The 27,812-nt window shown below is 33.9% G+C and overlaps 1 protein-coding gene across 3 annotated transcripts; it reads right to left on the bottom strand.

Annotated features, from left to right (window-relative positions):
* Positions 1-502: 502 nt before the first annotated feature.
* On the bottom strand, positions 503-25,634 carry LOC125278585 (nuclear receptor coactivator 7). Of its 3 annotated transcripts, none has more exons than XM_048207871.1 (16): positions 25,270-25,634; positions 24,409-24,528; positions 19,451-19,611; positions 11,745-11,815; positions 11,557-11,664; positions 11,392-11,475; positions 11,148-11,273; positions 8,950-9,134; positions 6,774-7,453; positions 6,511-6,682; positions 4,837-4,984; positions 4,127-4,249; positions 3,845-3,997; positions 3,666-3,761; positions 1,920-1,993; positions 503-1,837 (listed from the first exon to the last, which is right to left on the bottom strand). In XM_048207871.1, exons 2-16 carry the CDS (start codon positions 24,444-24,446, stop codon positions 1,702-1,704), a joined length of 2,355 nt encoding a protein of 784 aa, XP_048063828.1. In that variant the 5' UTR covers positions 24,447-24,528; positions 25,270-25,634; the 3' UTR covers positions 503-1,701. The 3 variants fall into 3 exon arrangements, with proteins under 3 accessions (XP_048063828.1, XP_048063829.1, XP_048063827.1); XM_048207872.1 differs by having other exon boundaries at positions 6,774-7,420; positions 24,409-24,533; XM_048207870.1 differs by having other exon boundaries at positions 24,409-24,533; positions 25,270-25,633.
* Positions 25,635-27,812: the final 2,178 nt, after the last annotated feature.

Consider the following 27,812-nt stretch of genomic DNA (forward strand, 5'->3'; position numbering starts at 1 on the left):
TATATATATAAATAATTAAAAGTATTAATCTGAAAACATTAAGAAATATTTCAGTGGCTGTCTGATTAGTAATGTTTATATTTTTGTGCTTTGTATGTCATTTTCTCTGCTTGCACTGTTTTAATGTTGTAAAACTGATTCAACAGCATCTCAGGGACAAAATCTGTTTAAAATGAATGTATGTGAATTAAATATCCACATATTGTTTATTGCACAGTATATACTGTAAAATAAAAGTATGTGAAACTATAGATTATGCAATGATAAACATATCAGTAACACTTCACCATAACTTTACAATTAGTTACAAATGAACCAATGTATGTTAATAAACACTGTTTATTTTTGATTAGTTAATGCATTAACTTGTCACATTTCTTTATAGCGTACAGTATGTCCTGTGCCCCTTTATGCAAGTATTAAATATTATACATTCTTATAACATTAAATAATATAAATGTTTGGTCTAACTCTGCCCCTTCAATTAACAAAGCATGAGTCATTTATTTCTTCATTTATTGCATTTATTTGGTTCACTTTAAAACACAGAAATGCACAATAAATATGACATTCACTGGCTACCATACACAACTGGACAGTGTTTGAAATCAGAGACAATTTTTTAGAGTGAAACACTTGTAAACTTTTTTTTTTTTCCCTACACGGACCACACAATATGGGTTTGGAATGGACACGGTTAGTTACCCACAGATGCTGTCTAGTAGTGAAATGAGTGACGCTTCCAGAGATCTCAAAGCATTCGGACCTCCAACAACAGTTTGTGTCACAGCAACGGAGGCCGAGCAGAACTTGTGCATCTTTTCACGCCGTTCCAAGTCGTGCCACGAGATAACATCAGGAAGTGACATCATTCAGTGAGTGATTGCATACACAAACCCACAGTGAAGTGGTGAACCTGATTTGCTAGAAACTGAAGCAACCTGGTTACTAGTGAAATAGTGTTCAAAATAATACTGACATCTCTTCATTTCAAGTGCTTCCCTTTCAAATGAACTAGAAAAGTCCCTAAAATATCACAAAACAGTAAAACAATCATCACGTAGGAATATGATTATACACGTTCAATATAAAAAACTCAAATAAACAATATAAAACATTGAAGAACAAGGCAAATAAAATGCTTTGGTCAAAAAAATTATTCGTGGTACATATTGGCAGGAGGATGTCCATTTACTTGAGTCAAACGAACATGAAAATGCACCAAATGAACTAAACGCATCAAATCGCCACGATGTAAACAAAAAAGATTTTCGATTTGAGCAACTGACCCTGACGCAGCGGATTTGGCCACCGAATACTTCCCGAGTATCATACACAGTTCGGAAAACGATTCCTCTCCGTTCACGTACACAGATATGTGTTTATATATTGGTTATATTTCAGCAGGAGAACATCTTTAGAGAACATTGCATGCTGGGATGGCTGAGAGTGGCGTCGGAGGTTAATGCCGCCACGAACTTCTCTCTCTGCACTCTAGTCTGAAGCTCAGACCAAGTAAAAACTCGTCATCAAGTATGACTGGATTTGCGCAAACCGCATAGGGCAAACCCGCCAAACAGCCTCGTACAGAACGGGATAAAGCGACGCCCAACATTTCTTCGTATGTCATGCCGTGAGCTTGGCGAAGCGTGTCTCACAGTGCGTGTGGGTACGTAAGCGTGTCTATGTATGCGCAGGTGCTCATTCGAAGGCCCACACCTCGAGGTTTTGGATGGTGAAGTCCTGTTTGGAGGACAGTGGCAGGTTATTAAAGGTGGAGCACTTGGATGTGGTGCCGTGGTAAAGGTCAGCGTCCAGCCACAGGCCCAGACGACCCCTGGGAAGCGGACGGTTGAGCGTTAAACATGAGGCAGCGAGAGATACGCATGTATGGCACGTTAGCATGTTTCTGAACTCACCCTCCTCCTCCGATCTGAAGAGAATCCGTGTTTCCTTTCACAAAGTAGGAGTTTTCACCCGTCCAGCGGTACACCTGAGGATGAGAGACGTTGAGTGGCATTATTTAAATGTTTTTTGAAGGCCAGTTTGAAGTCCGAAAGTATCGAGACCGCATGCGGTTTGATTACTTGAGTAATTTGCTTTGTGGTTGCTAGGCGAGCTAAGGTGTTCTGTGTGGTTGCTAGGGTGTTGCTAGGGACCTCTGAGGAGGTTGCTAAGCTGTTTAAAGATGGTTGCTAGGGAGCTGGAGGGTTACTGGTTACTAAGGAGTTGCTAAAATATTCTGAGTGGTTGTAAAGGCATTACTTAATGTTTGGTATTGTTCTCTGAGTGGTTTCTAGGGTGTTGCTAGGGACCTCTGAGGAGGTTGCTAAGCTGTTTCAAGATGGCTGCTAGGGAGCTGGAGGGTTACTGGTTACTAAGGAGTTGCTAAAATATTCTGAGTGGTTGTAAAGGCATTACTTAATGTTTGATATTATTCTCTGAGTGGTTTCTAGGGTGTTGCTAGGGACCTCTGAGGAGATTGCTAAGCTGTTTAAAGATGGTTGCTAGGGAGCTGGAGGGTTACTGGTTACTAAGGAGTTGCTAAAATATTCTGAGTGGTTGTAAAGGCATTACTTAATGTTTGGTATTGTTCTCTGAGTGGTTTCTAGGGTGTTGCTAGGGACCTCTGAGGAGGTTGCTAAGCTGTTTCAAGATGGCTGCTAGGGAGCTGGAGGGTTACTAAGAAGTTGCTCAAATATTCTGAGTGGTTGTAAAGGCATTACTTAATGTTTGATATTATTCTCTGAGTGGTTTCTAGGGTGTTGCTAGGGACCTCTGAGGAGGTTGCTAAGCTGTTTCAAGATGGCTGCTAGGGAGCTGGAGGGTTACTGGTTACTAAGGAGTTGCTAAAATATTCTGAGTGGTTGTAAAGGCATTGCTTAATGTTGGGTATTGTTCTCTGAGTGGTTTCTAGGGTGTTGCTAGGGACCTCTGAGGAGGTTGCTAAGCTGTTTCAAGATGGCTGCTAGGGAGCTGGAGGGTTACTAAGAAGTTGCTCAAATATTCTGAGTGGTTGTAAAGGCATTACTTAATGTTTGATATTATTCTCTGAGTGGTTTCTAGGGTGTTGCTAGGGACCTCTGAGGAGATTGCTAAGCTGTTTCAAGATGGCTGCTAGGGAGCTGGAGGGTTACTGGTTACTAAGGAGTTGCTAAAATATTCTGAGTGGTTGTAAAGGCATTGCTTAATGTTGGGTATTGTTCTCTGAGTGGTTTCTAGGGTGTTGCTAGGACCTCTGAGAGGTTGCCAAGCTGTTCCAAGATGGTTTCTAGGGAGCTGATGGGTTACTGGTTACTAAGCAGTTGCTAACATTTTCTGAGTGGTTGCAAGGACAATTTGTAACAGTTGCTATTGTTCTCTGAGCAGTTTCTAGGGTGTTGCTGGGAAATTGTTAAGGTGTTCTGAGTGTTTGAATTGATTTCTAAAGGAGCACTGAGAGGTTGCTAGGCTGTTGCAAGATTGTTGCTAGAGAGCTGGTGGGTTGCTGGTTACCAAGCAGTTGCTAACATTTTCTGAGTGGTTGCAAGGACATTACTTAACAGTTGCTATTGTTCTCCGAGTGGTTTCTAAGGTGTTGCTAGGCAGCTGCTAGGATGTTTTGAATGGTTTCTTTTCAACATTTTTCAACAATTTTGTCCTTAACAATCTATGTAGGAACACACCTTGATCTCCGGGCAGAAGCTGTAGAGGAAGGTCTCTCCTGTCCCGTAACAGTGCTCACTCACTCGGAAAGGGTGAGTGGAAAACGCTCCAAAAATCTGCAGGAGAAAATGCCGAGTTTTTCAACATGACATAATTTCCACCTGTTTTACACCACCAGTGGTCACAGTAGTGTGTGTACCTGGTTGTCCATGTCTTTGATGACCATCAGCACAGGGCAGTCCAGCTCCAGCAGGTTCCTGTACAGGGTTTTCAGGCTGGTTCCGTGTACGACCGTACTGTAGACCAGGCGCCACGGATAACCCTGAACACGTGCCGGCAAACGAGTGGACAACTGCAGAGGAGAGCGTCAAACTAGTCACATAACCACAACTTATCACTTCATAGCAAACTTGTCATGAACCCAAACAAATCCATAAGGGTCGTTCTAAAGTCTGTAGATGAAGCAGCAAATAAAGGAGACCTTCTCAATGTGCATGTCCTCCAGGAGTGCGCTGGGGTCCATCAGCACAGGAAGAAGATCTAGAGGTTCCTCGTCCTCAAAGCTGAAGCTCTGGCGTCTCTTGGCCTCATTAATCGTGATGATCTAGAAAACAAACATGTTTCCAGAGGTAAATAAACTGAATTCTCATACGTACTGCATCCTTTTATACTATGGGCCTGCTGAATGCTTGAATCTGATTGGTTGACGAACGTTTTTAAGATGTGCAATTATTTTGCATGACTAAAGTAGTTCCAGGCAGGTCTTTACAGTTCCATATCACTTCGCCAAATGATTTCAGTGATTTCAAAGTTCCTACAACAGCAAAAGAACCAAAACCCACAACGACACTGACCAAGCAAATAAATATAGTAAACAATAGGATAAAAACGACAAATTATTTCCATGTTTTTGCCACAAAATTGCAATTTATTATGTACGAAAAGCACACTACACTCTTTCTCCTGCTCAAACGGACACACATTCGCGCAGAAACATGTTGTTAGCGCCGCTCTGACGATTTTATCAGTAAAAAAACAAGTTTAGCAACTTAAAAGCTACATGACATTTATGACTAGCGAGGAAATAATGGCACTGTTCTTGAAGCAGATAAACTTACAATTTTGCTATTAGTCGAGACAAGTGTCCTGGTGAGTGTAAAGTTCACACAACCCGTTGCATGTGTCGCTCACCTCCCAGCTGCGAGGAACCGGGTCACTGAAGAAGTTGTCGATCATGGTGAGCTCGTCTTTCTCCACGACCACGAAGCCCTGCTCCTGAGCGTCCTTACCGTAAGCATCTGGAGACCACTGGATGAAGAACGAGTACAGGTGGTCCACCCTAAAGGAGAGACGGCAGGAAGGTCAGATTAGGAACGTACATTCATATTAAACACAAGCAGGGATCGACTGTGTGAGCGTTTCACTCGCTTTTGCGACTAAAAATAGAGGATGTATGTGAGGGTAAAATTTTTTAGAATATTTAAAAGTCCCTGTGGGTCTTTAAAAAGTCTAAAAAAAGTCTTAAATATCTTAAACGTCATGACAAACTTCTTAATCATCATTTTAAGAGATCTTAAAGGGTTAGGGTTAGAATCAGCGTGTTGAATCATGATTCGACACAAACTGCTGAAATCACGTGACTTTGGCGCTCCGAACCGCTGATTCGACACGCTGATTCATAACGCTCCGAAGCTTCATGAAGCAGTGTTTTGAAATCGGCCATCACTAAATAAGTCGTTATTTTGTTTTTTTGGCGCACCAAAAATATTCTCATCACTTTATAATATTAATATTGAACCACTGTACTCACATGAACTGATTTAAATATGTTTTTAGTACATTAATGGATCTTGAGAGAGGAAATGTCATTGCTGGCTATGCAGGCCTCACTGAACCTTCGGATTTCATCAAAAATATCTTAATTTGTGTTTTGAAGATGAACGAAGATCTTACAGGTGTGAAACGGCATGAGGGTGAGTAATTAATGACAGAAATTTAATTTTTGGGTGATCTAACCCTTTAAGAAGCAATTAATAAGCAGACTTGGCAACGCTGGTATCAATGTACTTTTAGCTTGTTTATAATTAAAAAATGTTTTCTTATAGTTGTTATTGCTAATTTGGCTGCGCAATAAATTTTTTCTGCCATTTAATTCAACACAAACTCTTGTATCTTTTGTCTGCACAGCCTAGAGTTTGTGTTGAATTAAATGCAAGACTAAGAACATTATTTAACACATTATTAAATATACTGATTTTACTAATTTTGGCACAATATTCTGTTTATTACACCAATAGTGTGTGTGTGTGTGTGTGTGTATATGTGTATGTGTGTGTGTGTGTGTGTGTGTGTGTGTATGTATGTATATATATATATATATATATATATATATATATATATATATATATATATATATATATATATATATATATATATATATATATATATATATATATATATATATATATATATATATATATATATATACACACACTATTATTCAAAAGTTTGGGGTCAGTAAGATTTTTTTTTTTTTTTTTTTTTTTAAGAAATTAATACATTTATTCATCAAGGACGCATTAAATTGATCAAAAGTGACAGTAAAGACATTTATAAATAATGTTACAAAAGATTCCTATTTCAAATAAATGCTGTACTTTTGAACTATTTATGGAAAAAAAAAAATATTTTTCACAAAAATATGAAGCAGCACAACTGTTTTCAACATTGATAATAACAAATAACTATCTATTTATTAAATATAGTTGGAAATTTTTTTTTAAATTTTTTATATATTCTAATAAATTACAACCATTTTGCGTCTAAATGCCTTGTTTCACTTTATTAAGGAAAAACTCCTCATACCTCTCTTGAGGCACAGCAAACCAATACTCCGGCTGCCGCCCCCTGCCAATCAATGAGTGGGCGGGGCTAGACGTCCGACCAGTGGCAAAGGACTTCCTCATTGGCTTCCCCACCTTAAAGCAAAGGAACATGGGCGGAGCTTTGCTCTTTTCTTCGTTGAACAGCAGCATGTCTGTAAATCAGATCAGATATCAGCAAAACTTATCAAACTGCATGCTCATGCTGTGATTGGTTGGTCTATCCTGTCAATCAAAAACCCTCACCTTCGATTGGTCTCTGCATTCTCTTCAGCAGCCATGACTTCACCTCGGCTTCACTGGCTCGTCTGCGTTTCTCTTCTTCAGAAAGCTCTACGTCTGAGTTTGGTCCCTCAACATTTGGCCCAGGCGGACTACATTTCCCAGACTCCTCTGGGGTCACCTTCCATTTTTGGTCGTTTGCGTTCACCTCGATTGCCGAGACACCGTTTACTATTGTTTTGGTCACCTCATCCTCTTCTATTGCAGCCACCTTCCCATCATGCACCAGTGCGGGAAGAGACTGTAGCAGCTCTGCGTTGTCATCTGTGGAACGGTTGTGAAGTCCTTCATCTTCATCTTCCTCGGCATGAAAAGACCTCACGGATGTGTCTTTTTGGTCCATTGACAGCCGGGTGGGCGTCTTTCTGTGCTCCTGTAGCGACGCCCCCTCCTGGCCGGAGCAGGTAGTGTTGGACTCACTCTGCAGCAGCTCCAGTTCAGTGAAACCTTCATCTGATGGCGATTTGTCAGCGATTTGGCACTCTGATATCTCAGAGACGGCCGATTCGATATCGTCTAATATGATTGGGCGGTTGGGCGCTCCGAGAGCCTCGTAACGACTAAAAGGGTTCAGATCGCGTTCTGAGGGAAGCTCCTCCCACTCACCTGGCCTGTATAACGGACAGAGATCCCGCGGTTCATCACTACCACGGACCACAGGGGTCATCATCATCATCATCATCATCATCATCATGAGGGGGAAGATGGTGAAATTAAAGAGAGAAAAACAAACAAAACATCCAAAATGAAACAAACAAACAAAACAGAACATGACAAATAAAGATGACAAAACTTAAGTGATGTTTGGTGTCAAAAGAGAACTAAAAAGGGACAAATTAAAAAAAGTGGATTGACAGCTAAGAGAAAAAGGTGGTCTTTAAATGAATATTTCAGGTGATTTGCATCAACGATTTTGATCCGTACCTAAAAATGAATTGCACTTGCACATGAATCAAACTAAAAATGAATTAAAATAAATAAGAAAAAATAAAAACATTTAATAAATAAATGTATACCACTTGTATACTACTTGTTCTTGCAAAATATACATATATATGTAAATAAAATAAATTAATAAAATAAAAATAAATAAATAAATCAAAATAAATGAATATATGGAAAAAAGAAATATTTTTTAAATAAAGATACATATAATAATAATTAATTAAAATTAAAATATAATAATTAGTTAAAAATTAAAATAAATATAAAAATAAATAATAAATAAATCGAAATAAATGAAAAAATTAAAAATTAAAATAAAAAATATAAAACTAATTATAAAAACAAATATACAAATATATTTATTTAATAAAATTAAATAAATCAATCAAAATAACAAATATTTAAAAAGTAAAAAATTTAGATTAACTTTTTTAAATAATTATAAAAAAATAAATTAATAAATCATATAGTTTTAATCAAAACAATAAATAAATAAATGAAAATAAGCAAAAATTAAAATTATGGACTAAATTATGGATTTAAAAAAATAAACAAGAACAAAACAAATAATAAATGGAAATAACTAAATAAATGGGGGACAATAAATTTAAAAAATATTTTTTTTTATTTAATTTATTTTAATATATTTATTTAAAAATTTAAGTAATTAATTAAATGGAAAAAATAAGAAATTAAAATAAACAAAAAATAATTAACTAAAAATTAAAATAAATATATAATTAAAGAAGAATGAGAATAAATGAGCTCAAATAAAAGTGTTTAATAAATCAAATAGGTTTTATTCAAAATAATAAATAAATAAATAAATAAATGAAAATAAGTAAAAAAAAAAATGTTAATTTTAATGAATTCTTTTAAAACAAATTAAAAACAACAAAACGTAACTGGACTGGTACTGATTATTCACAGTGTAATAACCTAAATTAATTTAATTTGATCTATGTTTTAATATTTACTGAACCAAAACAGTGACCTCAGAACTGATACAAACCAAGAGACATCAGAACCGCTAAAACTCCCCAAATGAAAAGACACAGGAAGTCTCTGCTCACAGATTACATAATAAAAGCCTCACTTTTATATAATGCTGACACTAAACTTTAAAACAAATCTCTGTGCTCTGGCAGCAAACACACAATCATTTCAAACAAAGCGAAATGGGGCCGTTGCTTACGATGGCAACGCGTCCTTGAGCTTCATGCGGGACACGTCGTCATACAGGGCCACGGACAGCACCTCCTCCATGGGGCAGATGAGGCCGTACTCCTCACAGCCGTTCTCGATCACCAGTGGGTCCGACTTGTGCGGGTCGAACATGATGTTATTGGGCGTTATAATCATCACTCCTCCGACAACGCCCTGGAAGAAACGAGATCTCAGAAACCTCAAATAAAGCTGTCCTGCATCATGCGTCACAGAAGTGCTTTATTGAGTGAAAATGAGTATGTGAGGATCACGAGTGACTGGAAATCAGAAGGCGTGGGAACACTGTATCCCATAATAGGCAAATTACACGCCATAAATAGAGGCTGACTTCAGTAAATTACAGCTGAAATCCACATGATTTCAAAGACATTTATTTTAGTATCGTTGAGAGTTTTTATTAATATTTTGAATTAGTTTTAATGTCTATATTATGAAAATGTGTTTAATTCAGTACACCAAATACTTTGACAATGTATGAATACTTAATTTAAATAGCTTTTTTGTTTTCTACACTAATGTTATAAGAATTTGAGAAAAAAGTGATTAATTGCATGCAAATAATGTCAATGCAATTAATCTTAATGGACCTGATTTTCATTCTGTAATTGTAACATTTAGTTAAATTGTAATATTTATTATTATTTTTATCTTAGGTTTAGGGCAGTGTTATTTTAGTATAATATGCTATTATATTTTTTTATTAATATTTTTAGTAGATTTTATTTTTATATTTTCTGTTTTCATTTTAATTTTAGTCAAAGTTTTAGTTTTTTTTTTTGGTGTTTTTTATTACTATTACTTTTTATTACTATCAATAGGCGTTTTCATATAAATTTTTAGTTAAAGTTTTAGTAATTTTGCCATTTTACTACATTTTTTGTCTATAGTTTTTTATTAATGTTTTGTATTAGATTTTATTTTTATATTTTCTGTTTTTTATTTTAATTTTAGTTAAAGTTTTAGTTTTTTTTTGGTGTTCAAGAATTTTTTTATTACTATCAATAGGTGTTTTCATATTAATTTTTAGTTAAAGTTTTAGTAATTTTGCCATTTTTGTCATTTTACTACTTTTTTGTCTATAGTTTTTTTATTAATATTTTGTATTAGATTTTATTTTTATATTTTCTGTTTTTTATTTTAATTTTAGTTCAAGTTTTACTAATTTTACTGTTTTGTCATTTTTATTTTTATTTTATTTTTGAAATATATCTATAGTTTTTTCTTCATTTTTATTTCAGTTATTTTAGTACATCAAGTTAAACTAAAATGAAAATAATAAATGTTGTTTTGGCAAATATGTTTAAGGATTTTTTATATTTCATTTTATTTCAGTTAAAGTTTATTTTATTTTTTAAGTAACTTTCTTTTTTTTGGGTGTTCACGGTTTTCTGACATACAGGTAAACAAATACAATTTTCTTATTTTAGCAAGTGTTTTATTTTAAAATTATTTATTTTAATTTCACGTTTAATTTCATAGTTCACTACTGGTTCTAGGTTATTATAGTTAACTAAAACTATAACTAAAATCATAATAATAATAATAATAATAAAAAAATTGTTACTTGAAAAATAAAATAAACTTTAACTGAAATAAAATGAAATATAAAAAAACCCTTAAACATATTTTATTTCAGCTAGTTGCCAAACCAACATTTATCATTTTCATTTAGTTTAACTTGATATACTAAAATAACAAATAAACATTAATAAACAAAACTGCAGACATATTAAAAAAATAAAAATGACAAAAACAGCAAAATTACTAAAACTTTAACTAAAAATTAATATGAAAACGACTATTGATAGTAATAAAAAAGAAAAAGAAATGTACTAAAACATTGACTAAATTTAAAAAGAAAACAGAAAATATAAAAATAAAATCTAATAAAAATATAATGGCATATTATACTAAAATAACACTGCCTTCAACCTAAAAGAAAAGTAATAAATATTATAATTTAGCTAAATTACAGAATGAAAATCAGGTCCATTAACATTAATTGCATTGTTAAAAAATATAATAAAATTAATATTAACTAATAAACGCATTAGAAATATTTTCCATTGTTATTTTATGTTAACTAATGACAACACAAATGTTATTATATATAGATATTTTAATTTGGTTTAAGTTAACTATAATGCAGCATCATGTGACCCTCACCATGCCATCAGTGAAGTACTTGCAGCTCATCTTGATGAATTTGACGGTGGCCGGACTCTCGTCTTCAGACAGGGGCGACACCTCTCTGCGCACGGGCCGCCCGGACCTGCTGCTCGATTCACCGTCCTGTCAGCACACACACACACACACACACACACACACACACACGGTGTCCGTTCATGAAATCCTTAAGGGAAAAAAAGATAAAAACCGGTCTGGAACTGAAGTCTGAACGTATTCTTACCTTCTCTGATGCTGTGAGATGTTCAGAGGAACCGTTGACCTGAGAACCGCCCTCTGATTGGTCCACATCAGGAACAAACAATTTCTGCACGGGATGGAGTAAAACGAGAGGTGAAGTTTTGGACTTTACTGGAACACGAGTCAAAGGCCAAGAGAGAGAAGTCACCTGTCCAGGTAAGACGCTGTGCGAGAAGAGCCGGTTCAGCTGCACCAGTTTGTTTGGAGTGATGTTGAACTTCAGAGCGATGCTGTTCAGAGTGTCCTTCAGTCCAACCTGACGATCGCCACATTCATGGTGAAAAGATGTGCATGAACAGTGTTTATACAGTAAGAAAGTGTCGTTGGTAAACTCACGGTGTACTCCACGGTTCCTGGAGGTTTATTTTTCTCTTTCTTGGTCTGGCTGCATGATTTACTGTTGTCATCTGAAAATAAAGTCGCCATCAAATCAAAATGGAAAATTCTTATTATACATGATTTATCATCATTATTGTGTTAAATTCATGTTCCTCGTAATGTTGAATCAGAATATCTTCTCCAAGCATCTCTTCTCTTCTCTGATGATGAGGGCGGGGCAACCTGTCACTCACATGAGATCCACCAATAGCAAACCACAACCATCCAATCAATTCTCTACAAACAAAATCAAGCCCCGCCCTACATTTGTTCTTGTTTGAGAAGCCGTTTCACTCGGATCTACGAAGAAAAGACCATCGCAACTTCTGTTCATGCCAACAAGTTACTTGAAATAAAATTAACTGAAAATAAAATATTAAATATTAATATAAAATATAAATTATTATAAAATATTGCCAAGGCAGTAAAATAACTAAAATAAAAAATAAAAATGAATAAAAACTATATAGAAAAAAAGCCAAAACTAATAAAAATGACAAAAAACACAAAATTATTCAAATCGATTAATTGCGATTAATCGCAACTAATAAAAGTTATATATATACACAGATTGATATATATTTACAAACTTTTATGTTAGATGCAATTAATAATGATTAATCGATTTGACAGCACTAATCAAAATAAAAAATAATAATATTAATTAATTAAAACTATAATAGTACCTCTAAAATAACATGGGTGTAGTCCAATTTATAGTCATGAACGAGTAACGAAATTAATGAATCAAAATGACTCAAATGAGTCGAATGATTCAAACGACTCAATCACTCACTGAATCAGTCAGAGTGGACATATTGAACTCAAAATTAATTAAAAAAAATTGAGTGTTAAGCTGTAAAATTTCCTAAGAAGTAACTGAATGTTCATATCAGTGTTATAAAACTATTAAAAACTTTTTTTGGTTAACTGAAATAAAGCTTAAATCAAATAAAATATAAGTATTAGATGAAAAATATAAACGTAAAAAATGCTGTCAAATCGATTAATCATGATTACAAAATAAAAGTTTGAGTTTGCCTAATATATGTGAGTACTGTGTAATTAATATGTAAATATAAATACACACAAAATAATGTATATTTAAGATAAATATTTTATGTATAAAATATTTTATTTATATATAATATAAATTATATAAAAATATTAATAAATACATATACTTGTAAATATTTCTCAAATATATACATGAATGTGTGTGTATTTATATATATACATAATAATTATACACAGTACACACACACATATTAGGCAAACTCAAACTTTTATTTTGTATGTGATTAATCGCGACTAATCGTTTGACAGCCCTAATGTGTGTGTGTGTATATATAAAAATAAATATATACACACACACACATATGTATACATACACACATTTACAAACGTTCGTTAGATGCAATTAATTGCAATTAATCGATTTGACAGCACTAGTTAAAATAAATTGTTCAAACACTAAAAATTACTAAAAGTAAAACTGAAATAGATATAACATATAAATTAAATGCAAAATAGAAATATTAAAAACAATTAAAAAAAACTAAAAACTTAAAAGAAAATGAGAAATGTTTAAATAAAGTAAGTTTAAATTCTACAATTATTAAAAATAAAACAAAAAACTAAAATGCGCAAAACAAAATGACTAAATTAAAATGAAAACTTAAAAATAAAAGCTAATGTAAAACATGAATACTATAGCAGTCAATAAACATCACTGGTCCATATCAACACCCGGTTATAGAACAACACGGAGAACATCAGCTGATGACAAAAGCTTTTAAAGACTCATAAAGCGCTGTTGTTTATTCAGTGACGTCAGCCTGCGTAATGAGCCGCTGCATCTCACGCAGCGCATGTCAAACATACAGAACAATACGAACGTCATTCAACACCGCGCTCCTCTGAAACTAGAGAAGAGACATCAACACAACACCTCCAGCGGTTACATGACCGAACACGCATGCAAGAGATAGTCATCATATCCATATCGGACAAAAACTCTTTCTATGGCAGGTTGCAAAGAACTAAACAGTAAAACGTCTTTAAAGGCGCTATAATATATATATATATATATATATATATATATATATATATATATATATTATATTAGCACCTGTTTACAATTGCTTAATATAATACTTAAAGGGTTAGTTCACCCAAAAATGAAAATAATGTCATTTATTACTCACCCTCATGTCGTTCCACACCCGTAAGACCTTCGTTCATCTTCAGAACACAAATTAAGATATTTTTGATGAAATCCGATAGCTCAGTGAGGCCTCAGCAATGGCATTTCCTCTCTCAAGATCCATTAATGTACTAAAAACATATTTAAATCAGTTCATGTGAGTACAGTGGTTCAATATTAATATTATAAAGCCACGAGAATATTTTTGGTGCGCCAAAAAAACAAAATAACGACTTATTTAGTGATGGCCGATTTCAAAACACTGCTTCAGGAAGCTTCGGAGCGTTATGAATCAGCGTGTCGAATCATGATTCGGATCGCGTGTCAAACTGCTGAAATCACGTGACTTTGGAGCTCTGAACCGCTGATTGACGCTCTGAAGCTTCCTGAAGCAGTGTTTTGAAATCGGCCATCACTATATAAGTCGTTATTTTGTTTTTTTGGCGCACCAAAAATATTCTCGTTGCTTTATAATATTAATATTGAACCACTGTACTCACATGAACTGATTTAAATATGTTTTTAGTACATTAATGGATCTTGAGAGAGGAAATGCCATTGCTGAGGCCTCACTGAGCTATCGGATTTCATCAAAAATATCTTAATTTGTGTTCTGAAGATGAACGAAGGTCTTACGGGTGTGGAACGACATGAGGGTGAGTAATTAATGACAGAATTTGCATTTTTGGGTGAACTAACCCTTTTTTAACCCTAAATTAAGTGTTAAATATCCAAGTATTTCAGTTATAAATAAAACAAATTAATGATGTTCAATTATTCACTTAATAGGCTATTATAATTATTATTTATTAATTAACAGTTAATCAAGTGTAAGAAAATACGTTCAATTGTTTTTGTTTTCTTATATATAGCAAGCTATATGGGTATTTTAAATTAATATAATTTGTATATACTTGGGATAATCATTAACTGACACGATTTCGAGGGAGGACCTGATTTGTCACGACACCGGGAAATCAAAAGGATTTAATGTTTACACGCGCTCCTGAGAGCCTCTCTTCCGTTCCGTTGAATCACTTGTGCATTACGAGTGCAAGCGCGAGCAAAAAGTTCCTGGCTGCAGTTCCGCTAACGGCCACCGGTGTCACTAAAAACAAGGGTTTCTGAATTCTACATATAACTATTGTGCTATTTATTATCAGTTGTGTTCTGGTGGTTTCTTACGGTCTTGTGTGAAAGTTCTGGTCTTTATATACAGCTCAATGCCAGTCAGTTATTTTACACCAGGCAAAACTTATCTGGTTTAGTTATGTAACTTCCTTAACAAACAAAACGTAACCTTTGACTCGGCCGCTGGAGTTCATCTGTAGGTCGGACTGTGTTTGTGTGCTCAGGTCTAAGCGCTGACCCTCTTCCTGTCTGTTTGACTCAGATAAATAACAGACTCAGAGCTGGTTACTTCCTGTGATCCTCACAAACATAGTCACATGAACTCAAAATTTACTTTCTTAAGAAACATTCCTGGTCATATTGTGAACGTTTCAGGTGCTGTATTCAAAATCTTGCATCAATATGTAATTATTATTATTATTGCAGTTCTATCACTAAAGCCGTCACAGTCTTGTACCTTTGTATGATTTTCAAAAACTTTTTTGCTTCAAATCAAAGTTTATAGTGTTGTGATTCAAATTGTAGATTGTTGACTTGGTTCATGGCTTATAATGCTTTAACAAAGACTTTAAGTCTTTGTTAAATGTGAGAAATAAATGGAAAAAAACACTTCCGGAACCAATGCACTGAAAAAGCACTTTTGCACTCTAATACAATTTAAAATAGAAGCTAAATAAGAACATTAAGACCCATTTTTAAAACTAAATTTGGATTACCCTGATTACTTATCTGACCGTTATCAGATTGTAGCAGTAAACGAAGATGTCATACCGATCACAAGTTCAGAATGGAGTAGGGCTGACAAAATATTGCGATATTATATAGCAATTTTTTTAAATGAATATTGCAATTGCGATTTTATTTGCGATTTTGGCTTTTGCTTTTTCAAATATGCTACATTCTAAATGTATTCAGTGCACAAGAAGTGCATAACAAAACATTTCACAATTAAAGGTGCCCTAGATTCAAAAATTGAATTTACCTTGGCATAGTTGAATAACAAGAGTTCAGTACATGGAAATGACATACAGTGAGTCTCAAACTCCATTGTTTCCTCCTTCTTGTGTAAATCTCATTTGTTTAAAAGACCTCTGAAGAACAGGCGAATCTCAACATAACACTGACTGTTACATAACAGTCGGGATCATTAATATGTACGACCCCAATATTTGCATATGCCAACCCATGTTCAAGGCATTAAACAAGGGCAGCCAGTATTAACGTCTGGATCTGTGCACAGCTGAATCATCAGACTAGGTAAGCAAACAAGAACAACAGCGAAAAATGGCAGATGGAGCAATAATAACATGATCCATGATATTTTTAGTGATATTTGTAAATTGTCTTTCTAAATGTTTCATTAGCATGTTGCTAATGTACTGTTAAATGTGGTTGAAGTTACCATCGTTTCTTACTGTATTCACGGAGACAAGAGCCGTCGCTATTTTCATTTTTAAACACTTGCAGTCTGTATAATTCATAAACACAACTTCATTCTTTATAAATCTCTCCAACAGTGTAGCATTAGCCGTTAGCCACGGAGCACAGCCTCAAACTCATTCAGAATCAATGTAAACATGAAAACAAACACTGTATTAGACATGCTGCATGACGAACACTTTGTAAAGATCCATTTTGAGGGTTATATTAGCTGTTTGAACTTTTTTTATGTTGTTTAAGGCAAGCGCGAGCTCTTGGGGCGTGGAGCACGAGAATTAAAGGGGCCGCGCACCCTGAATCGGCTCATTTCTAATGATGCCCCAAAATAGGCAGTTAAAAAAAAAATGAATTAAAAAAAAAAAATCTATGGGGTATTTTGAGCTGAAACTTCACAGACACATTCAGGGGACACCTTAGACTTATATTACATCTTTTAAAAAAAAGTTCTAGGGCACCTTTAAATAACATAGGTATTAACAGCTTGATAAACAGATATGGCATTATTTTTCGAGTGTTTGTATTAGTCTTCGGAAACCGTCTTTACTGACGATGTACGCAGGCACTGTCTTTGCATATATGTTAGGTGATCACGTCAGTAATTTCTTTGTGCCGTTTTGATCCTTTCTCATAAGGCGTGATGCTTGCAAATACTTGAACGACGGATACTTGTTGAGTCGGTTCAGGCTGGCTTTGAGGCGTGCTTTTGTTAGTTTCGATGGACTTTGTCGACATGCATTAAACATACAGTTGTTATGGCGCTGTTTTAAGTGCTGGAACAGGTTTGTTGTATTGCCCCGTTTCGTTGCAATAATCTCACAGGTCTTGCAAATTACATTGCTCTCTGACACATCCTCTCTCCTGAATCCAAAATACTCCAAAATATTCTGAATTAAAGGTCCCGTTTTTCGTGTTTTTTTGAAGCTTTGATTGTGTTTATAGTGTGCAATATAACATGTGTTCATGTTTCGCATGTAAAAAAACACAGTATTTTTCACATAATTTACTTATCTGTATACCGCTGTTTCCACTGTCATAAAAACGGGCTGATGACTTCCTTGTTCTATGAAGTCCCTCCTTCAGAAATACGTAACGAGTTCTGATTGTGCCAGCCGTTCCTGTGTTGTGATTTGACAGCAGTTTAGCGCATCTTGCCCGGAAAAGTCACGCCTCTTACCATAACGTGGAGATGCACGCGCTCAGTGTTATTGTAAACATGTCTTTAATTTTACCCTATCAATTTGAGCCGGAATCAGACCCGGTGATTGGACTGCGGGATGAAAATAACAGCGTTTCGACGACATGGCGACAAACACACTCTACAAACGCAACTCTTGTGTATTCCTGTGGGCGGAGGTTAGTCAAAAAACTGTTTTAGTGACGTCATTAAAGAAGGAAGTAGAGGGATGTAGTCCAAACTGGCCGTTCGATGTAGGCGACTTCTGTTAAATAAAATATCTCGCTTGGCATTGAACTTTGAGCTTTAAAATTTTACAGATTTTATTTATACTCTAACAACAACATTACACACTAACTAAAGTTTGAAACATGGGATCACGAAGAACGGGACCTTTAAAATATAAATAAATTAATAAATAATATTGCAGTCTTATGCGATTTAGAAATTGCATGTGCTCAAATCGCGATTGCGATTAATTGCACAGCCCTAGTACGGAGTACCACAAGGCTCAGTACTAGGACCGTTGCTTTTCGCTCTGTACATGCTACCCTTGGGAGATATCGTTAGGAAGCATGGCGTTAGTTTTCACTGTTACGCTGATGATACTCAGCTCTATATTTCTGCATGCCACAAACTCACAAAATTAACAGAATGCATAGTTGATATAAAAGACTGAATGACTAGTAATTTCCTACTACTTTCTTCTAAAAAAAAAAACCCCAGAGGTTTTAATTATTGGACCAAACACCTCCACACATAATAACCCAGAATACTGTCTAACACTTGATGGCTGCTCGGTTAAGTCTTCGTCGTCAGTTAGGAACCTGGGTGTGCTCTTTGATACCAATCTTTCATTTGAAAGCCATGTTTTAGCATCTGTAAAACCGCAATCCATCTTAAAAATATATCTAAACTACGACATATGCTCTCAATGACAAATGCAGAACAGTTAGTTCATGCGTTCATGACCTCAAAGCTAGATTACTGGGTGGTTGCCCTGCACGCTTAATAAACAAACTCCAGCTGGTCCAAAACGCAGCAGCTAGAGTTCTTACTAGAACCATGACCGTATTAGCCCGGTTCTGTCATCACTGCATTAGCTCCCTATTAAACATCACATACATATTAAAATCTTGTTAATTACTTAGAAAGCACTGAATGGTTTAGCTCCCCAGTACCTGAGCAAGCTCTTAAAGCATTATAGTCCTTCACGTCTGTTGTGATCTCAAAATTCTGGCCAGTTGATAATAGGAACTGGGAACTCTTCCCATAACACCTGAAGAATGGCGTATGCTAATATTAGTCTCTCTGTTTATCCCGAGGTTACCGTAGTTAGCCGGATCCGGTCCATATCCAGATCAGACGGAGGACCTGCTCCTAGACACGACCACAATGCAGCCTGGAGCACTGAACCTGGTTTCTACCAAGGTTTTTCTTCTCCATTCTGTCACCTGATGAAGTTTGCCACTGTCGCCTCTGGCTTGCTTAGTTGGGGACACTTGATATTTAACAATATTATTGATTTGACTGCATTGAAACCATTGGATGAGAAAAGAACTGAGCTGGACTAAATTAACTAATATAATAAATGATAATCTTCTGTTATCACTGTAAAGCTGCTTTGAAACAATCTGTATTGTATATGCGCCATATAAATAAAGGTGATTAAAAACTTTACTTTATGGACGCTCAGACTGTCTGAATGTTTACCTGATCTGTCATTTTGACCACTCTTGGTTTTCTCAGGCTGTTCTCTTTCCACATTCCTCTCCTGAGATTGTCCAATAGGAGCAGGCTCACAGATGACTGGCGTCAAATCAGCATCCACTTTCTCCGATTGGCTCTGCTTCTGTTGCCGTTTCTTCTTCAGCCTGCAAGACAAAATACAACATCATCAGCATCAACTCTGTCGAAAGAAACTTAATGAAATAAAATCCTTCCACAGACTCATGACACTTTTCCTCTGGTGGCTGATGTAATTGTGAATCTGTGCCAAATCCAGAGAAACTGCAGTGGGCAGAGCCAAGATGGCCGAACAGAGCTCAGTATGGTTTTGTATTATTTTTATGACAAATAAACAACAAATTCTCATTACTGATGAGTAATAATATGAAATACAATTTCATATACATATTTTTGTAATGGTTTTAAGATTAAATATTTAGAATTATGACATAAAAAGTTGAAATCATGAAATAGACACCTTTAACCACAAATTTGGTTAGTTTTTACTTTTTATGTCACAATTATGATGCTTATATCATATATTTCACACATATATTTTATCATAAGTATAACGTAGAATCTCATAATTTTGATTTTTGTATGTCATAATAATGGCTTTTATCTCAATTTTGTCTATTTATGTCATAATTATGGCTTTTATCTCATAATTATGAATTTTTATGTCATAATAATGATGCTTTTATCATAATTCTGACCTTTAATGTCAGAATAGATTTTTTTTTTCTCATAGTTTTGACTTTTTATGTCATTATTATAATGCTTATATCATGTCACACATATATTTTATCATAATTATGACAGAGTATCTCATCATTTTGATTTTTGGATCATAATAATGGCTTTTATCTCATAATTTAGAATTTTTGTCATAATTTTGACCTTTCATGTCATAATTGAATTTTGACTTTTTTTGTTATAATTATGGCTTTTTACTTTTTACTGAAGTCATTATATTATGAAATACAATTTCACATACATATTTTTGTAATGATTTTAAGATTAAATATTTAGAATTATGAGATAAAAGCCATAATTATGACACAAAAAAAAAAATCGGAATTATGACATAAAAAGTTGAAATCATGAGAAAATAAGTTATAAATAAACACTTTAACCAAATTCTCATTACTGAATTCATTATAATATGAAATACAATTTCATATACATATTTTTTATGATTTTGGAGGTGAAATATTTAGAATTATGAGATAAAAGCCATAATTATGACACAAAAAGTCAGAATTATGACATAAAAAGTTGAAATCATGAGAAAAGAAATAATAAATAAACACCTTTAACCACAAATTCTCATTACTGAATTCATTATAATATGAAATACAATTTCATATACATATTTTTTTATGATTTTCAGGTGAAATATTTAGAATTATGAGATAAAAGCCATAATTATGACATAAAAAGTTGAAATCATGAGAAAAGAAATCATAAATAAACACCTTTAGCCACACATTTTCATTACTGAATTCATTATATTATGAAATACAATTTTATATACATATTTTTTATGATTTTGGAGGTGAAATATTTAGAATTATGAGATAAAAGCCATAATTATGACACAAAAAGTCGGAATTATGACATAAAAAGTTGAAATCATGAGAAAATAAGTCATAAATAAACACCTTTAACCACAAATTCTCATTACTGAATTCATTATAATATGAAATACAATTTCATATACATATTTTTTTATGATTTTCAGGTGAAACATTTAAAATTACGAGATAAAAGCCATAATTATGACATAAAAAATTGAAATCATGAGAAAAGAAATCATAAATAAACACCTTTAGCCACAAATTCTCATTAGTGAATTCATTTTCATATGAAATACAATTTCATATACATATTTTTTTATGATTTTGAGGTGAAATATGCTCCAGACATGTTCCATGAGAGATTTACATAAACAGATGGACAGGGAAAGAGAGAGAGGAGAAACTGGAAAAGAGATTCTCTAATGGAGTATGACGGCGGGGGGAAGCAGATCGATCAAACTGGAGACGCAGTTAAAGCTGAAGCTGCAGGAAAGACTCTGCTGCAATAACACACACACACACACACACACACACACACACACTAGAGAGGGAAGTTAAAAACGAGTACGGACACATTCCTCCGCCGAGCTCATGTCCCACATCAGGAAATAGAATGTTATCCAGTGAGCGACATCAAGTTTTTCATCTAAAATTTCCATTTTATTTTATTTCAGCTTTATTCCAACAGTCCATTTGTGAGATTTTTTTCTTTCGTTTTCTGTGAAAATGTTGCATCTAGTAATGTAACAGAACACTCTCCTCAACAACACACATGATCTGAGGAATCAATCAAATTCACTTACACACTCAACTTTAAAGTGCACCTATAACGCCCCTTTTCAAGTCTCTGGTGTCTCCAGAATGTGTGTGTGAAGTTTCAGCTCAAAATCCCCCACAGATCATTTATTATAGCTTGTCAAATTTGCCCCTATTTGGGTGTGAGCAAAAACACGCCGTTTTTGTGTGTGTCCCTTTAAATGCAAATGAGCTGCTGCTCCCGCCCCCTTTCCAGAAGAGGGCGGAGCTTTAACAGCTCAACAACAACAAAGCTGGAGAATCTCGCGCAGCCAAAATGACTAAAGTGTTCAGCCTTACATTAACGTGAGCGAAATGAAGGCGTAAGTGAAGCACGTTTCCTCTGAGGTCGCGGCATCCTGTGTCTCATCAATCTGAGAGATTCCTGGTGGCTTGTGGGTCGGTGTTTCGGTCTAAATAATATGAAAATCTTCCTCCTCACATATTCAAAGTGCTTCATCACACACCTGAACCAATGACATCACAGCTGACACTAAAACAATTCATTTAAAACTGTCACATGTCTTCAGAGGTCATGTGAATTACTTTTATGATATGGAGTCAAACTTGTGATAGTGTTATTGGAGATAGGAAATCATAAATGTTTGTATGGAAGCCTGTTTCAAGCACCCAAGGAAAAAATTATTACATTAAAAAGTCAAAATTTATGTTATAATTATGACTTTTTGTGTCATCATTTCAACTTTGACAATTTTGGTTTTTCATCTAATAATTTTGACTTTTTATGTCATAATCTGAACTTTTTGTCAAAAATATGACTTTTTATCATAATTCCAAATATTTATGCCATAATTATTACTTACTTTTTATGTCATAATTGAAACGTCCTCATAAGTTTATATATAATTATGACTTTTTCCTCATAGTTTTGTCTTTTTATGTCATAATTAAGGCTTTTATCTCATAATTTTTAATTTTCTGTCATAATTATGATGACGCTTCTATCATAATTTTGACCTTTTATGTTATAATAGAATTTTCCTCATAGTTTTGTCAAAATTATGATGCTTATATCATATGTCACACATGTATTTTATCATAATTATAATGTATTATCTCATAATTTTGACTTTTGTGTCATAATTATGACTTTTCCCTCATAGTTTTATCTTTCTTATGTCATAATTATGGCTTTTATCTCAATTTTGTCTATTTATGTCATGATTATGACTTTTTCTGTCATAATTATGGCTTTTATCTCATAATTTTTAATTTTATGTCATAATTACGATGACGCTTCTATCATAATTTTGACCTTTAATGTCATAATAGATTTTTTTCTCATAGTTTTGACTTTTTATGTCATTATTATAATGCTTATATCATGTCACACATATATTTGATCATAATTATGACATATCAATAATCAATCATTTTGATTTTTGGATCATAATTATGACTTTTTCCCCTCATGGTTTTGACTTTTTATGCCATAATAATGGCTTTTATCTCATAATTTGTAATTTTTTGTCATAATTATGAATTTTTCCTCATAGTTTCATCTTTTGTATGTCATAATAATGGCTTTTTTCTCATAATTTTGTCTATTTATGTCATGATTATGACTTTTTTCGGTCATAATTATGTCTTTTATCTCATAATTTTGAATTTTTATGACGCTTTTATCATAATTTTGACCATTAATGTCATAATAGATTTTTTTTCCTCATAGTTTAGACTTTTTATGTCATTATTAAAATGCTTATATCATGTCACACATATATTTTATCATAATTATGACATAGTATCTCATCATTTTGATTTTTGGATCATAAATATGACTTTTTCCTCATGACTTTTTATGCCATGATGATGGCTTTTATCTCACAATTTAGAATTTTTGTTATATTTTTGACTTAATTTCTAATAATTTTGACCTTTCATGTCATAATTGAATATTCCTCTTTTGACTTTTTCTGTTATAATTATGGCTTTTATCTCATAATTTAGAATTTTTGGCATAATTTTGACTTAATTTCTAATAATTTTGACCTTTCATGTCATGAATATTCCTCAGTTTTGACTTTTTCTGTTATAATTATGGCTTTTATCTATTCCTCATATCTTATTATAATTCCAACTTTTTGTCATAATAATGGCTTTTACCTTGTAATTTAGACTTTTTTTGTGCCATAATTATTGTTTGTCATCATAATTTTTACCTTTTATGTCATAATTATGACTTAATACCTCATAGTTTTGACTTTTTGCATCATAAATATGATTTACCAAAGCATATTTTTTCTTATGTGGCAGAAATAGGCCTTCATAAGTTCGGAGAATCACAAGGGTGAGTAAACAATGATTTGAGTGAACAATTTTCCACACCAGCAACAAGATCTACAGCAAAATCTGCTAGAAAAAAGCATGTACCAACCAAAAGAAAGTTATCAATTCCTCTTTCAGACGCACCACAGCAGCATTATCATCATTTCCAGATCTTAATGTCGCTCGCATGACTGTACGGCGTTCTGCCCATTTGCCTCACACTTCCTGTCAAGTGGTTCCTGTGTAAATCCAGTGTTATTTAAAGCGAGCACATCTCACCTGGCAAAGTATCCAGGCCTCTTCTCCGTCTTCTCCATTACGGACCCCTGAGACGCAGCAACTCTTTCCAGTCCGGTATCGGGGCCTCTCCTTCCGTCGTGCAGCGTTGCCCGAGCGTTCCTGTCCTAACAAACACAGAAAAAGCAGAAGGAGGCCAATATCGGCCCCTTAATATGTCTGCCGTTATCTCTAGTCGTGGGTCAATAGGTCACATACAGGTTGCTGCAATAAACCCACTGACAAAAACATCAGCTCCGAGTCGGAAAACTGTCGATTCAGACTGGATCTGTTGAGGCTGAGCTTGTTTTTTGGGGGTGAAGCCATTAGATCACCTCTGATGATGGCATATCTTCACTCATTATTGTTCAAGATCAACAAAGCCAGTGTTTGATTTGAGATAAGCTGTGATTAGATTGAGCCAAAGCATCTGATATCTCAAATCAATCTGCTTTGGTTACATGATGGGGGGTTAAACTGAACAGATAAATGACATAATCCTATTCAACAGAGAGTGAAACCCACGTTTATCACGTCTGAGATGTCACGTAATTTTACGCGAATGCATGCAAAATGACGTCACGTGCATCACATTACAGTCGAGCTTTCATATGGAAATTCATGCACAAAAGACAACATTACGTGCATGCATTAAAATTAAACATTTTATAAAGATGACATCATGCATAACTTTATATATCGTGATCGACGCATAGGCCAAATGCTGTATGTTTAAATTATTTTCTGTTGCACGCATTTGAAACATGGTCCTGACATGCATGTTATCTGAAAACAGATATAATAAGGACATATATTGGATCCTGCAGGAAATGCATGCGCATGTTTGAAGAAACAAGAACCCACCTAAACAAACACTACATCCCTGAAGATCCAGCAGCTCCTTCTTCACTTGATGTTCTCGTCGATCATATAAACGCTCTTCTTATTCGTGTAGATGTGAATGAGAATCCACTATTGTTGATATAAACACACACACATGCAGTCCAGGCTAACAGGCTAAAGCTAAAGGTATTAAAGTCCTTCCATTTCGGGATTCAGAGCGGATTCCGTTTGTTTCCTGATATATTTCCGAAACACCGACGCCTGCTTTCGGGACTTTGACGCGTTATATCGAGAGTCAATCGTCAAAAACGTTTGATGTGCGTGTTTGGGTTTGCAAATGGAATTATTTATGTATTCATATCTAAATTTAAATGTCGGTTTTCTCATAGGTCGAAGTCCTCTTATACCACGCCCATTTTTCCATATGATTGACAGGAAAAGCGGAAAAGCCCCTCCCTGTTTTATGCTGTATTTATTGTTTTACATCATTTACATTATTTTATCTAGAATTCTGTCTTATTTTGTTGCAATTGTAGTGCTTTTTTTATTTTTTATTTTTTTAAATGTTTTATATTTTATTTATTTTTAGTAAATTATAACAATTATATTATTTTTGGATCATAATTATGACTTTTTCCTCATAGTTTTGACTTTTTATGCCATAATAATGGCTTTTATCTCATAATTTTGAATTTTGATGTGATAATTATGAAGCTTTTATCATAATTTTGAAATTTAATGTCATAATAGATTTTTTCTTATATAGTTTTGACTTTTTATGTCATTATTATAATGCTTATATCATGTCACACATATATTTTATCATAATTATGACATAGTATCTCATAATTTAGATTTTTGGATCATAATTATGACTTTTTCCTCATAGTTTTGACTTTTTATGCCATAATAATGGCTTTTATCTCATAATTTTGAATTTTGATGTGATAATTATGAAGCTTTTATCATAATTTTGAAATTTAATGTCATAATAGATTTTTTCTTATATAGTTTTGACTTTTTATGTCATTATTATAATGCTTATATCATGTCACACATATATTTTATCATAATTATGACATAGTATCTCATAATTTAGATTTTTGGATAGTTTTGACTTTTTATGCCATAATAATGGCTTTTATCTCATGATTTGGATTTTTTGTCATAATTTTGACTTAATATCTCATAATTTTGACCTTTCGTGTCATAATTAAATATTCCTCTTTTGACTTTTTCTGTTATAATTATGGCTTTTATCTCATAATTATGACTTTTTCCTCATAGTTTTCAGCATAATTCCAACTTTTTGTCATAATAATGGCCTTCACCTTGTAATTTAGAATTTTTGAGCCATAATTATTGTTTGTCATCATAATTTTGACCTTTTGTGTGTGTGTGTGTGTTGTTTTTTCATTTTACATCATTTACATGTTTTTATCTAGAATTCTATTTTATTTTCTTGCAATTGTAGTGGTTTTTTAAAATATTTTATATTTTATTTATTTTTTAGCAAATTATAACAAGTATATTAACATCCAAAACTATCAAAACATCGCCAACGGTAATTAATTAAATATATAAATAACTTGAAACTGAAGTGTGACAACTTGCCCCAATCTATAATACTCTTGTCCTGAGCTCACAGTTTTGAACTCAAAATGGTTGTAATTCATGAATTCTTTGGAGTACAGACCTGTTTTTGAAGACGACATTCAGCAGATTAAAAAAATAAAATTGTAAATATGTTGTAGAAGCTTAAGTTTATTGTAAAGCAAATTTAGTGAACTAAATATTTATATTTAATCCAAAAAAATATTTTACAAAATAACCTGGACTCTAAAAATTGCTAGAAAATCAAAGCCGTACATCTAACTAAGTTGCGTTCCAAATTTGAATTTGATATCACAAAAATTGAGCTGCTAAAATGTTTTAAAGTTTCCTTTCCATGGTAATGCATGTGTCCGGTTTCGGTTTCGGTCACTTTTGAATTACACTAAAGAAAAGACTATAGCATAACTCAAGAAGCGTCACTCGTATTGTTTTGAATGGGAGAAAGTGCAACGAGCAATATGGCGGAATAAGTCTCGCCTTCTAAATAAGAATCAATCACCGATTGGTAAAGTCATCGCGTCACTGCAGCGGCCGTTAGAAGCTCCGGTTCCTATAGAAACAGTCAGACACGCGCCTCCGAAATGAGGCACAAGAGACGCGCATTTAGGACTGTGCTTGCTAGCTTGATCCAGCCTGAAAAATACCGTTTTTTAATTCGAGCGTTCGGAAAGAGAGTTTATGAGGCAGTTGTTGTCAGATTTCATTGGTGATTTCAAATATGAAATTTAATCGAAAGCTTGGTGAACATCTTTGGAGAATTTGATGTTTCCCCATTCAAAGAGATAGGAGCTGCACTTGGATGACCGATAGGCGTTTCAAAGATGGCCGACTTTGCTTTCAAGGAAAGTCTGTTCACTCGACGCCTCCGGGCAGCCATTTCGGGAATCCAAGAAATTCAAAAACTGCTTGGCGAACTCACAATTAAATAACGTATTTCAAATCAGCAACAA

This window comes from Megalobrama amblycephala, linkage group LG11 (assembly GCF_018812025.1).
Source record: "Megalobrama amblycephala isolate DHTTF-2021 linkage group LG11, ASM1881202v1, whole genome shotgun sequence".
NCBI classification, from domain to species: domain Eukaryota; kingdom Metazoa; phylum Chordata; class Actinopteri; order Cypriniformes; family Xenocyprididae; genus Megalobrama; species Megalobrama amblycephala.

Bases quoted from the DNA above. Each gene is read 5' to 3' on its own strand.
- LOC125278585 (XM_048207871.1), bottom strand. From the start codon at position 24,446: ATGGAGAAGACGGAGAAGAGGCCTGGATACTTTGCCAG. The intron at 19,612-24,408 runs GTGAGATGTGCT...TTTGTCTTGCAG, and splicing joins AGGCCTGGATACTTTGCCAG to GCTGAAGAAGAAACGGCAAC. The intron at 7,454-8,949 runs GTAAGCAACGGC...GGTCCGTGGTAG, and splicing joins CTCAAGGACGCGTTGCCATC to TGATGAACCGCGGGATCTCT.